Source organism: Ctenopharyngodon idella, chromosome 12 (genome assembly GCF_019924925.1).
Source record: "Ctenopharyngodon idella isolate HZGC_01 chromosome 12, HZGC01, whole genome shotgun sequence".
Taxonomy (NCBI): Eukaryota; Metazoa; Chordata; class Actinopteri; order Cypriniformes; family Xenocyprididae; genus Ctenopharyngodon; species Ctenopharyngodon idella.
In genome coordinates this window covers 30,542,579-30,557,054 of record NC_067231.1, presented here as the reverse complement: position 1 = coordinate 30,557,054, position 14,476 = coordinate 30,542,579, and the positions used below count along the sequence as shown (strand labels likewise).

General features: G+C 37.3%; 1 protein-coding gene across 9 annotated transcripts in view; it reads left to right on the top strand.

Annotated features, from left to right (window-relative positions):
• LOC127523844 (ryanodine receptor 2) overlaps positions 1 to 14,476 on the top strand; it is a 109,266-nt gene that overhangs the window by 12,987 nt on the left and 81,803 nt on the right. For 6 of the 9 annotated variants that reach the window (XM_051914958.1, XM_051914951.1, XM_051914954.1 and 3 more), the window contains exons 2-5: positions 8,163 to 8,282; positions 9,354 to 9,458; positions 12,408 to 12,428; positions 13,573 to 13,587. In XM_051914958.1, coding sequence (XP_051770918.1) covers positions 8,163 to 8,282; positions 9,354 to 9,458; positions 12,408 to 12,428; positions 13,573 to 13,587 — 261 coding nt within the window. The remainder of the gene's footprint in view (positions 1 to 8,162; positions 8,283 to 9,353; positions 9,459 to 12,407; positions 12,429 to 13,572; positions 13,588 to 14,476) is intronic. The other 3 variants (XM_051914959.1, XM_051914957.1, XM_051914956.1) reach the window with 1 other exon arrangement.

Below are 14,476 nucleotides of genomic sequence, written 5' to 3'. Positions count from 1 at the left end.
CCACAGCATGTTAGTTCACTAGAGAAATGAACTAAATATGTGCACGATATTAGCTTATATATTCGTTATACTTACTTTATCTCTTAGTGATGTTTTAAAACTATAACATTATGAAACTATAACAATGAAATTTTTGGGTATTTTGGAATTTTTGAAAACCCTACTTTTGACCCGATCGGAACCAAACCAGTGCAGCAAGATTCTCTGGAGTCTGATTGTCAATAATAACAATAAAAAAAGGTCTCTAAGGGCCGCCAAAATGTTTGAAGTGGGTGGAGCCACTTTTACTAAAATGGCTATAATGCATGAACAGAATGTGATATTTTCACCAAATTTGGTACACCTATGTAAGAGGTCATTCTGTAGACGTGTGGAAAAGGACGCGGCGACTGGCCACTTGGTGGCGCTATAACAGGAAAAAAACATGAAAATGGCTATCACTACTTCACTGTTAGTCCGATTGACTTGAAAATTGGCATGCAGTGTCTTTGTTTTGAGGTGCCATGACTATTTGTGAGGACATTGACGTATCTCAAAAAACATGTCCACCATCGGCCAATGAATTTTGAGCAGCTATCAGAAAAGGTTAAAGGAGACCGATCAGAATGAAACTCGCTTGGCCTGTTTGACTCACGGCCCTAGAGGCCTGTGAGAATTTCAAAAGAAATCGGCCACTGGGGGGCACCTTCACGTGAGTAAAGGTTTGTGTATTGCGCGATTTTTCGCACTTGCCCACGACATTCGTACCACATGGTAGAACTCCTCATTCTGAGCAACTTTACCTGTAGGACCGCCGCTGTCCACCGAATCGTTCGTTAAATATTGGAGATTATTTAAAAAACAACTTTGGTGAACTAGTCCTAGGTTTTTGGCTCAACCTCGATAACTGTTAAAAAGCTTTATAAACCATATATTTCCTATGTTAAATTGCCTGTATTGGCTGTAAATGGTCTTTTACATCTATGATTGAGATGGTTGCAGGCTTGCTAATTAAAACATAATACCTTTTTACGCATGTGCTGAAAGGCCTTAAAGCGCTTAAACCCCGATAATTGCTGCTCGCAGCTATATTTATACGTTTATCATGACGTGAGTGAACAAATCAAAGGACTTAAGCTGGAGCTTTAATCCGCTGATGTGCGTTCCAGCTGTGTCGTACCTGCTGTCTCGCCCCGTCTCATTGTGACTCAGCACTCCTCAGTACGATGATGATCAGTGATCAATATTAATGTATCATCAGCTGATGAGGGACTGACTGAGCACTACATAGACAGCATCTGAAGGGATCATGCAGTAAGTGTTTACAGCCTCTGATGAGCAGAAAGGTTTAATGAGCATTTAGTAATGTGACCGCAGGCCTCGAGCGCCGTCTGACCCGTCTGTCATCAACATCTACAGCTGTTCCACAGATGTTTTTAGGTACCATCCTCACTGTATGTCATGAAGTTGGAGTGTGCACATTTAAAGAGACCATAATATGCCCTTTTATAAAGTCTTGGGCTCTACTAGAACAGGTTTTCATGCTTGAATGTTGATTATTTTCCTCATATTCTCCATTGTTCAGCTCCTCTCTTCCCAGTCTGTCAGTAACGCTCTGTTTAGTTCCTGTCTCTATGAAGCCCCTCCTTCTGAAAAGCACAATGTGCTCTGATTGGTCGGCTGGAGCAGTGTGTTGTGATCGGTCAAGTGCTTCAAACGTTTAGGAAAGGACTCACCCCTTACTATAGCCGCGAGTTTAAGTGGATAGAATATACAGTTTGTACAGTATAAAAACCATTACACCTATGGAGAGTCCCCATAAACCACATTTAATAAGTGTGTGTTTGTGTGTGTGTAATCATCACATGACGTTCATATGAGTGTTTATTATCTCTGTGAGCGTCTGTGAGGGATTACATCAGGTTCAGATAATCTGGATTTGATCTGTTACATGGATTACAGCAGAATTAGCTCTACTGCACACGACGCTCATCTGAACACATCAGACGAACACGTGATAGTTCACGAACTGTTTGATAGCTGACTGACTCACCAAAAGTGTTCAAAAGTTTGGGGTCGGTAAGAAGTTGTTGAAAGAAGTCTCACCAAGAATGCATTTATTTGATCAAAAATACAGTAAAAATAGTGAAATATTATTACTATTTAAATTAACTGTTTTGTGTGTGAATGTATTGTGAAATCTTTGATGAATAGAAAGTTCAAAAGAACAGCATTTATTTGAAATAAAATCTTTTGTAAGATTATAAATGCCTTTACTGTCAATTTTGATCAATTTAATGCGTCCTTGATTAATAAAAGTATTAAGTTCATTAAAAAAAGTATTGGACCCAAGCTTTTGAAATGGTGTGTGAGAGAGAGAGAGAGAGAGAGAGTGTGTGTGAGAGTTTGTGAGTGTGTGTGTGTGTGTGTGTGTGAGAGAGTTTGTGAGTGCGTGTGTGTGTGTGAGTGTGTGAGAGAGAGAGTGTGTGTGAGAGTTTGTGAGTGTGTGTGTGTGTGAGAGAGAGAGTGTGTGTGAGAGTTTGTGAGTGTGTGTGTGAGAGAGAGAGAGAGAGAGTGTGTGTGTGTGTGTGTGTGTGTGAGAGTTTGTGAGTGTGCGTGTGAATGTGTGTGAGTGTGTGTATAAATGAGTGTGTGTGTGTGTGTGTTTGTGAGTGTTTGCATATGTGTCTGTGAGTGTGTGTGTGTGCATATGTGTCTGTTTGTGAGTGTGTGTGTGTGTGTGTGTGTGTGCGCGCGTATGTGTCTGTTTGTGAGTGTGTGTGCATATGTGTCTGTTTGTTGTGTGTGTGTGTGTGTGTGTGCAAGTGTGTGTGTTTGTTTGTGAGTGTGTGTGTGTGTGCGTGTGAGTGTGTGTGTGTGTGAGAGAGAGTGTGCTTGTGAGTGTGTGTGTTTGTCAGTGTGTTTGTGAGTGTGTATGTTTGTCCTCTTAGTGTCTATCAGACAGAGACACACCCATTAAACTATCTGCAATGCAGTTTAACCTCGTCTGCCAGCTCTCTGTCTGTTTGTCTGTCTCTCTCTCTGTGTGTGTGTGTGTGTGTGTGTGTTAGACAGGTAACAGGTCCTTCAGTCTGTGTTTCTGCAGTAGTCTGTATGTTTCTTCAGTGCAGTGTTTGTTTGATGCAGTTATGGATTGCGTTCTTGTGTTGTTACAGCATCCATGTGCAAACAATTTATCACAGCAACTGACAGTCAACGATAATCATAGTAAACGATGTTCAATTAAAATCTAGCAGAGCTGAAATATGGAAAAGAAGTGTGTGAGTGTCCTGCTTTAATGTTGAGGATCATAATGTTTATGTCTTCAGCTTCAGTCATATCAGATCACTGATTAATCTCATGAAGGATGTTCAGATTTTCATCTTGTCTTCATTATCTTGGACTAAATCAAGCAAACCACAATTTTTTATCTGAAAAAATGCAATTTGATTGTTTTCCCCAAATCGTGCAGCTCCAGCATCAGTCAGATGTCACGCTGATGTTGTGAAACGAGCTCCACCTGTCCCTGTACTTCAGCCGCAGGTTGTTCTTACACGTTCAAGGCCGTCATCAGGAACACGTGATGGTCATGTGACCTGCACACGTCTCAGCGCTGCTGTGTTTAAACTCATGATGAGATGTCCGTCGTCACACAGTCATCACGCTGTTGAGGTGTGTGTGTGTGTGTTTACTGGTGTTCTCTATCTAGCAGCATTTGTGAATGTGCATGTCGACCCAAACAGAGATAATGTGACAGGAGGTGTGTGTGTGTGTGTGTGTGTATGTGTGTGTGTGTGTGTGTGTGTGTGTGTGTGTTGCTCTCTGCTGAGACTGTGTGTGTTGCCATCTGTGCGGTTTGTTCCTCTGATGCGACAAACAGCAACACACACACACACACAGACACACACAGATACTGTAAAACTCATGTGAACCGCACCATCACATTTTCTGCTCTTAAAGAGACAGTACCTTAATTCACAGACACATCCTGCACAAATACCCATCATGCAGTGTGATAGTTTGTTTTGTGTGTTATTTACAGACATATAATCTTCCTCTATCTGTGTGACTGTCGTTCTCAGGCAAATCAACATGTGTGATCGCATGCATGTGTATGTGTGTGTGTGTGTGTGTGTGTGTGTGTGTGTGTGTATTGATGCTGCTGGAGGCCACAGGCATTTGTTTTCTACAAAACGACAACAGGCAGATGGAGCCATATACAATATTAATGAAGAACTCAGTCACAATGTGTGTGTTTTGTGTGTGTGTATGTGTGTGTGTGTGTGTGTGTGTGTGTGTGTGTGTGTGTGTGTGTTGTCATCTCTCTATTGCTGTTTTACTGCATAACTTGATGAAAGGCTTCGTTCACGGTTACAGCATTTATATTTGGAAGAGCCACTTAAAGTCACCATGAAATCGTATTTGACAAATCTTGTTTTTTATTATTTTTTATTCTAAATGATTTATCGTGCACACCATTATTGTTTTAAATTCATGCTCCTCGTAATCTTGAATCAGAATATCTTCTCCTCCCTCTTGTAGCATCTCTCCTCTTCTTTGATGACGAGGGCGGGGCAACCTGTCACTCACATGAGATCCACCAATAGCAAACCACAGCCATTCAATCAATTCCCCACAGACAAAATCAAGCCCCGCCCTACATATATGAGTATATGAAATGATGTTACAGTATTTATGAGTATATTAATTGGTATTTTGTTAGTTATGAGTATGAATATATGAAATGGAATCAGTATATATGAGTAAATAAAACAGTGTTACTGTATATATGAGTATATGAAATGATGTTACGTATATATGAGTATATAAAACGGGTTTACAGTATATATGAGTGTATGAAATGGGTATATATGAGTATATGAAACGATGTTACGTATATATGAGTACATAAAATGGGGTTATGGTATATATGAGTATATGAAATGGGTATATATGAGTATATGAAACGATGTTATGTATATATGAGTACCTAAAATGGGGTTACGGTATATATGAGTATATGAAATGGGTATATATGAGTATATGAAACGATGTTATGTATGTATGAGTATATAAAACGGGGTTACGGTATATATGAGTATATAAAACGGGGTTAGGGTATATATGAGTATATAAAATGGGGTTAGGGTATGTATGAGTATATAAAATGGGGTTAGGGTATATATGAGTATATAAAACAGGGTTACAGTATATATGAGTATATGAAACGGGGTTACGGTATATATAAGTATATGAAATGGGTATATATGAGTATATGAAATGATGTTACGTATATATGAGTATATGAAGTGGTGTTACTGTATATATGAGTATATGAAACGATGTTACAGTATATATGAGTATATGAAATGGGTATATATGAGTATATGAAGCGATGTTACATATATGAGTATATGAAACAGTGTTACAGTATATATGAGTATATGAAACGGTGTTGAAGTATACTTTCTGCTTAAGAGCGGCTCAGTTTGCAGCAAATGCTGCTCCATACAAACTCTATCTCTGCTAGTGCTGTGATTTTAGGACACTTATAACATACGTTTTTCCAAACATCTTCCCAAATTTGTCATTGGCATCATTTATGAATCTGTTGTCAACAAAAGAGAAGCTTTAAGGTCTTTCTGTCAATTTCCGCCAAAATAAAAGCTCTATGGTTTAATATTTGAAAGCAAAGAAATGAAGACAGGCATAAATATTTACTGTTGTTCTGTAATAAAAAAAAAAGTTATTTATATAATACAGTACAATATTATTATAGTGATGTATTTCTTTATTGAAATATAAATATAATATATTAATTATAATATATAAATTATAATATAAAATATAATAAAATATAAAGTCTATATTTTCTTTATTTGTATCATTTTTAAGATTTAATAAAATAAGAGCAATGTATCATATTATTATTACTGTTGTTTGTATAGTCATATTTAATAGGTTCCATAAATGTGGTCTGAGACAATTGAAGTAGAAAGAGAATTTTTTTTACAAAAACAAAAACAAAACAATATATGACAAGAACCAATATATGCCAAAATAATCGCAATATGAATTTTTGGGTTAAATCATGCAGTCCAGTTCATCTGTAGTGTTTATAACTCACTGTATAGAAAAACACGTCTATGAAGAAAGACACACACACACACACACACACACACACACACAGTCTGATCAGATTAACACACTTTCTTTAACACACTCATATCAAGGTTACTCCATCTTAATGTAATAGGATTATTCTCCATTGTGATGTGTGTGTGTGTGTGTGTGTATGTGTGTGTTTGCATGTTTGCGTGTGTGTGTTTGTGCATGTGTACGCGTGCATCAGCTGCTTCTGTATTCATGCGTTGTTTAATGATTATTGTGGTCAATTTTATGGCTAATACAGATATGGACCTAGAGAATGAAGAGCTCAGTATCATGTAAATAAATAAATGTAATAACAGCATGTAAGAAATGCTCCTACAGTACTGAAGTGGTTCTGCTGAGATTGTCTGTAGATGTAATGAACTCATCTCCTAACAGCCAATCAATTTAATAGTTAATCTTTATATTTTGATATAAAGTTTATTGAGTGAATGTGATTTGATATCCGAGATTTGATTTATTTGATTTATAATATCAGTGTCAGTGATGAAGACGTGATGTAAGACTATATGAGACATATACATGTTTATTACTGCAGCAGTAATCAAACTCATGACGCTTATGAAGCATTATAAAGGAGTTTTATCTTTATGTTATTTTTGCCTCAGTTTTAATACACAGTATAACAGCATGTCACTCCACGCGTCAGCAGGTTGTGGTTTACTAGTATTTCAGTGTGTGCAGTCAATGTGAGTGTAGGTGGAGAGACTCACACACACACACACACACACACACAGACAGACGCATGCGTGTGCTGTTCTCCTGCAGTGCTGCCTGTATCTGCAGTGGCATGTTGTGAAGTTCTCCTGCAGTGTTCTGTGTCTCTGCTCTTCTCTGTGATATTGTTACAGATAATGCAATGCCGAGTGCATCAAACACTGCTCATATGACATCATTCTTGCTTCACACACACACGCTTCACATGCAGTGGTGTGTAGGAGGAAGTTTCGATCTGCAGCGCTTCATCTGACCATCTCTGAAGGATTACGATTGTCTTGAGCATTGAGAATGTTCCAGAACATCCGTAACACATTTAGTATTTCACTTGAGCATTTGAGAAAATGTCTGCTTTGATATGAAAATATCCTCTTTGCCTTTAAGATTATTGTTGAGAGCCGCAATTCTCAAACGTTTTCATCATCTGAACCACTTTAAGATAAAATATTTTTTAAGTTAAGATAATATTTTAATAATTCATTCACGTGTTCTCGGTTCTCTGATGTCTGTTAATGGCCACATGACATGCAGCTAAACAAATTGTTTGCTTTTATTAAAACAGATTGTTTTTATTTATTTAAAAGAAAATATTTCTTTTTTAGTGTTTTAGTTTGATTGTTTTTATTTTTAAATTATTTTAAATTTATTTAAATAAATTTGATCTTTTTTAGTAATCGTTTTACTTTGTCTTTATTTTCATTTTCATTTTTATATTTCAAAAAATATTTTATCGTTTGTATTGTTTTTATTTGTAAATTATTTATTTTTTATTTATTTCAAATATAATACTTAATCTTTTTTATTAAGCATTTTATGTTGATTTTTTATTTTTAAATTGTTTTAATTTATTTAAAATAAAATATTTCATCTTTTTAATGTTTTATTTTGATTGTTTTTATTTTTAATAAAATTTTATTTATTTCAAATATAATATTTAATATTTTTAGTAAGCATTTTATTTTGATTGTCTTTATTTTTATTTATTTAAATGTATTTTGTAATTCTTTTTAGTTTTATTTATTTCAAATATAATATTTAATATTTTACTAGTAATCATTTTAATTAGATTTTTTTTTGTTTTTAAAATTGTTTTAATTAATTTAAAATAATATATTTAATCTTTTTTGTGTTTTTTTTTGTTATAATTAGTTTAAAATAAAATATTTTGTCTTTAATTTGTTTTAATTTGTTTTTTTATTATATATTTTTTTAAATTTTCCATTATGATTGAATGAATGATCATCTGTCCATGCGCTCTGAGTTTGGGAGCCTGACGGATGTTTTGTTGTGTTCAGGATGATGAGGTGGTCCTCCAGTGCTCCGCCACCGTCCAGAAGGAGCAGCAGAAACTCTGTCTGGCCGCCGAGGGCTTCGGGAACAGACTGTGTTTCCTCGAGTCCACGTCCAACTCAAAGGTACGACTCTCCTAGTCGCTCTTCACTAATTAATGCATCTTATATCCCAGCAACACTCCAACTGGGAGCAAAGTATTTCTACAGCATGGAGTTTGATTCAGGCAGATCATTATTCCACTGCATCAACAAAACCGACAATGACAGACGAAGATTATTACAATAACTTGACATTCCAGAGATGCAAGTGTCATAAACTTTTTTCGTACAATTTAGACTTTTTCTCACAATTCAGGCTTTTTTTCTCACAATTCAGGCTTTTTTCCGCAATCCAGGCCGTTTTTCTTGCAATTCTGACTTTTTTTTCCTTGCAAATCAGACTCTCTTAAAATTCAGGCTTTTTTTCTCTTAAAATTCAGGCTTTTTTTCTCACAATTTAGGTTTTTTTCCTCACAATTCAGGCTTTTTTTCTTGCAATTCAGACTTTTTTCTCGCAGTTCACTTTTTTCTTGCAAAAAGCCCAAATTGTGAGAAAAACAAAGTCAGAATTGTGCAAAAAAGTCGCAATTACCCTTTATTTTTTATTCCGTGGCAGAAATAAGCTTCCATAGGACAGTTTGACAAGTTTGGGTTAATAAAAATACATGTGATGCCTAAAATATTGTAAAAAGTTTTGTTTAGAAAAAAAAAAAAAGTATGAATGTAAATGAAAATCATTATAACAATGTTTTTAGTAGGTAATAATGATTAAAACAGTGTACAGTCACCAGTGGGTCGATCAGGTGTTTTGATTGTATTGCACTGATGCTTCAGTATGATGAAACTGAATGAGTCTGCTGAGGCTGTGAATCATTTAATCATCTTCCTCATAAAGACTCCTCAGGAGATCACTGTAATTCTGTTTGATGGTGCGTCTGCTCTCTCTCATCATCTCACCAGCTCAAATCATGACGTTTCTAGAGGCACTGATTTACTCAGATTGATTGATTATTGATATTTTTAATACTGATCTTAACAAGATGCTCATGAAGCTGGCATGATTCTAGCTAGTTGCTTAACCTTTTTTAGACCAGCCGGAAGTCCTGTGAATTTCTGTGAATGTGACATGACCTGAATGACGTGTCTTCTTTCCAGAATGTTCCTCCGGATCTGTCCATATGTACGTTTGTGCTGGAGCAGTCGCTGTCAGTGCGAGCGCTGCAGGAGATGCTGGCCAACACTGAGGAGCGAGCGGAAGGGGTGAGTGCTTCTGCTGACACCACTAGGGCTCAATGTCTGCTTAGAGATCGGAGACATGAATCAAACCCAGAAACTGCTCATCCCCAAAAACTGCCTGGTGATTGATACACAAATAATGAGAAATGCTGTGTGTGTGTATGTGTGTGAGAGAGTGTGTGTGTGTGTGTGTGTGTGTGTGTGTGTGAGAGAGAGAGTGTATGTGTGTGTGTGTGTGTGTGCATGTGTGAGAGAGAGAGTGTATGTGTGTGTGTATGTGTGAGTGAGTGTGTGTGTGTGTGTGTGTGTGTGTGTGACAAATTACATGTGTTGCTGCGTAAACTGCTCATTTAGCATGTACTTGTGTGGAAATGGGCGTGGAGTTGTGAATAAACAAAATGACTTTGGTACTCTGTTAGATGGTAAAGTGCGACACCTGTTTTGTTGCTTTGCCTTTTCTTACATCACAATATATTTTTATGGCAAGAACTGGTATTTAAGTGTTATTATGTACATTGCTGTTACATTCAGAGATAGTCGGAATGTGAAATATTGCTCAATGTAAAGACAAACAAGGTGTCGCACTTTACCATCTAACAGGGGACCAGTGTCTTTTTGTGTAGTGAAATCACTATAACATGCACATGCCAGCAGCTGCTTAAATTTAACATGTACACTTTAACTTGTGTGCAAATGGCCGTGGAATGGTGAAAAAAAGGTCACTTAAAAATGGTAACATCTAAATTAACTGATTTTGTTTAAGTCTAAAATATTATTTGACATCACTGAACCAACCCACATACATCAATTTATACCTACAAAACAAAATTTTATGTTTTAAATCAAGTAAAAATAATTCTTTAAGATAACAATTGCAGGTAATTTTTAGAGTAAAAAGTGAATTTGTTAAACAAAATGCCTTTGGTCCCCTCTTAAATGGTAAAGTGCGACACCTGTTTGGTTGTTTTGCCATTTCTTACCATCACAAAAACACACTATAAAGAATTTGGAAGTCAAATCTCAAAATTTTATGTTGATTTAATTGATATATATGAGCTAGTGATGTTCATTTTTGGACTGAGTGTGGTGTGTGGTGAGTGTGTGTGTGTGTGTTTGTGAGTGTGTGCGTGTGTGTGGTGATTGTGAGAGTATGTTTGTGTTTGTGTGTAGAGCAGTGCAGGATTAAAGCAGAGATCTGGAGGAGTAATGCTGAGTGTAGCAGGAACGCAGTGAGATGCAGTGAATTGCAGTGAGAGAGAGAGAGAGACAGACGGATCCTGCCGATGCAGAAGTGTCTCACTGCGTGTGAAGAAGCGTCACATGTGGAGGAGGAAAAGGGAAGATCAAAACCAATCGCTGCTCGCCGCTCTCGCTGAATCACTCTTTAATGGTGACGGTTCTCTTTCAGGTCCAGTTGGCACGATCACATTTGCAGGCGCGGAGGATGTGATATCAAATGCATTTATAGAAGTCTGATGCGTGGATGAGTTTAGTCCTACACACTGCGGTGAGGCTGATAGGTGGAGTGTGTGTGTGTGTGTGTGTGTGAGAGAGATTCTTCTCTGTTTAGCAGGGCTGGGCAGACTGCACCAAAACACACACACACATCAAACTAACATTCACATCAACATCTGAGACGAGACCGATCAGCTCCATCAGATTATTTACAGAGAGATATGAGATCTGAACACCTTTAACATTTATATTTGTGTTTTATAGAGCTGTCTGACTGATTCACGATCACAGCAACCGTGACATAACTCAACCAAAAACACTAAAACTGTCATGATTCATTCACGCTGCTCTTTTCAACAGCAGAAGGGACAAAAACACCATCAAGTATCATAAAGATAGTCTGTGCACTATATCCAGATCTTCTGAAGTCATGTGATGTTTTTATGAGAAACAAATTGAAGTGTAAATCATTATTGACTAAAGCTCTCAGATCTCCTTCTGTATTGATGTGTTGATGTGTTCGGATACGGCACACGCGAGAGCCGATAGAGTTTTAGTTTTAATGCATCATGTGACTTCAGAAGTGTTGTATTAAAACACATTTAGACTCACTCAGACTAAACTGGGATCCAGGGGCCAAATGTATATATATATATTAATACATTTCTATTTTTTGCTTTTATTGTTATTATTTATTATGTACTGTTTATAAATGTGTGTATATATATATATATATATATATATATATATATATATATATATATATGCCTTGATATTTTAGATTGGGTGACCCTAGCAATCGGTAATCATCATATTTGGGAATCTTGGCATCAAAAAGTAAAACCTGATGTAAATGACTGTTTTCATACTTTGGTGTTTTACGTCCATTCTGGAGCTTGACCTTAAAGGTCAGACACTTTCATTGAATGCAAAAGAGCAACATGAATATTATATATATACAAATGTAACGTTCTGCCAGACACAAATTATTCCTTCAGATGTGTTCGGATCATGTGATCTGAGGCTCGTCTTCTATATGCTCTTCTATTTCCTTCTCATTCCAGATGTGTCTCATTTGTTAATGATCTAATAATTGATTTGAATCTCTAACCGTGTGATCATGCTGTAGGAAATGATGTTTTATCTTTTGTTTTTGTGACTAAAAACAAAAAAGCCTTTCAACGCTGAATAAAACATCCACATCAGGGTTCCGTTCATTGACGAGCAGAGGCGACCTTTGACCTCATGATGACCTTTGACCTCTGATGACCCCACGGGTGGATTATTTAATTAATATGTTTTCTTTATGCAGAATTGTGGTGGTTTTGGGTTGAATGTGCAACAGATATGAGATTCACCCACAGAGAATTAATAATAAATAGTTACAAATAAAAGATGGATGAACCGGAGCGTTCCCATCATCCTCTGCTGAAATGAAGGAGCCTGATGTGTTTCTTTGTGATGATGGAAGCATGACATCCTTTCTTTTCTTTCTGTTGTGTCTCCATCACTCCACAGCTCATAGACATGGAGAAATGGGTACGTGGATACACACACACACACACACACACACTCAAATACTCACATGCACACACACACTCACACACTCACTCACATACTCACACACACTCACACACACACACACACACGCGCGCGCACACACACACTCAAACACATGCACCTGCACACACTCCACCACTTACATACTCACACACATTAACACAAGCACACACACTCACTCACTCTCACACACACATACACTCACACTCACATACTCACCCACACACACACACACACACCCGTTACTGCTGCATGCGTGTCCTGCATCTGATCTGAGATCAGCATGTTCCTCAAATCCAAACATTCAGCATCTATTATGACTCTTCTTGTCATAATTTCACCCCAGTCATTTCTCTTGGGTTCTGCTTCATGAAAGGACCGGATCAGACTGAACTGAGAATCATTTACTCGCCTGATTCAAACCCGTATGACGTTCGTTCTGCTGTGAAACACTAAAGCAGACGTTCACGCTGCTCAGCTGAAGAACGTCAGTCACGCGCGTTTGAAGGTGTTTCTCACGTTCACATGAACCGTCCTTTAAGACAGTGATGTTCTTCCTCAGTGTGTTTGTCTTGTTTTCCAGTACAAATATCTAAAATATTCTTCAATGTCATGATTGAAGAATGTTTATTTCAGTAATTATTCTTGCGTCACACTTTTTTCTTCCTCATTTATATTTGTGTTTGAGAGCTTCATTTGATCAAGTATTAGATCATGTGACTGACATCGTGTAGTGCTGCACCGTTTTCACTGAACACTGACTGCTGTTTACAATAGTGAGTGAGACAGTATGCAGTATGTAACAGTAGTGTCCTACACTGTCACATGACTTCGTCAATGAGTGACATCAGTTACCTGGAGATAAAAAGTATTTTTAAATCAAATCAGATGGCTGATATCACCACAGACTGGAATGGAAGGTCTAGTCGAGCACATTGCATTGTGGGATATAGTATCTGATGTTGTAGATCAGTGTACGTACTGCATACTGCAGAACATAGTATGAGTCGTGCTGTATGTTAGTGTGGTTATCGATCTGAGCATCGTGCAGCTGTAGATTCCTGATCTCGACTGGGTTTCGTGTGTCATTAACTATGTCTTCTTTTCTTCTTATGGGCCACAGAAATTCATGATGAAGGTAGGAGTCCATGTGTGTGTGTGTGTCCGTGTCGTTGTTGTGTGTCCCGCAGTCATGTGATGTAGCGTAATGTAGCTGTACAGTGAGCTAATTCCAGTGAGACGAGAGCGAACGCTGGAGTGAGTCTAATGAGAAAATAAAGGTCCTGTTCTTCCTGTCCTGAAGCATTACTGCAGCCATTACCTGACACACACACTCTCGGCCTTAAGAGAGCCATTAACACACACACATACACAGGAAGTGCTGATTCCCAGGAACATCAGCCCACACCGTGGAAAAACACAGACGAGTCGGGATTCTTCATGCTCATTTGTGGCGTGTAAATTGCAATTAGTGTCCATTTACTGTATATGCAAATGGTTTGTTTGAAACCAGAGTTTTAGTTTCCTGCCTTACTAAATGTAGTGTGTTTAAATTTATATATTTAAATTAAATTGGTTTTAAAATTTATAAAAAATTATATTTATATGCAATAATTCATTTTTTCGCGCTATCATTTATTGTGTATATAAGTGCTGTTAAACCATTCAAGTGTGATCTGTACTGCGTGCGTCTGTGAACAAACACCCGAAACGCGTGCACAGAAAGGCGCTTCAGACAAAAACACACAAACACAGACAAAAACACACAAAATTATATAAAAATTCCCATTTTGTTTAGTATTCTCGTAAGCACTGTCGTACATGAGTTAAATAAAGTCTTAAATGAATGTAAACAGTTGTGAGAAAGTAGGATGTGTCAGATCTGCTCAGGGTTGCCAGGTTTTCACAACAAAATCCACCCAATTGCTACTCAAAACTAGCACAATCACGTTTCAGGGGGTGAGATCAGCTTTTTGGCAGGGTTCCCCTGGTAAAATTTGCATTCCAGGTGCTAAATATCATGTTAT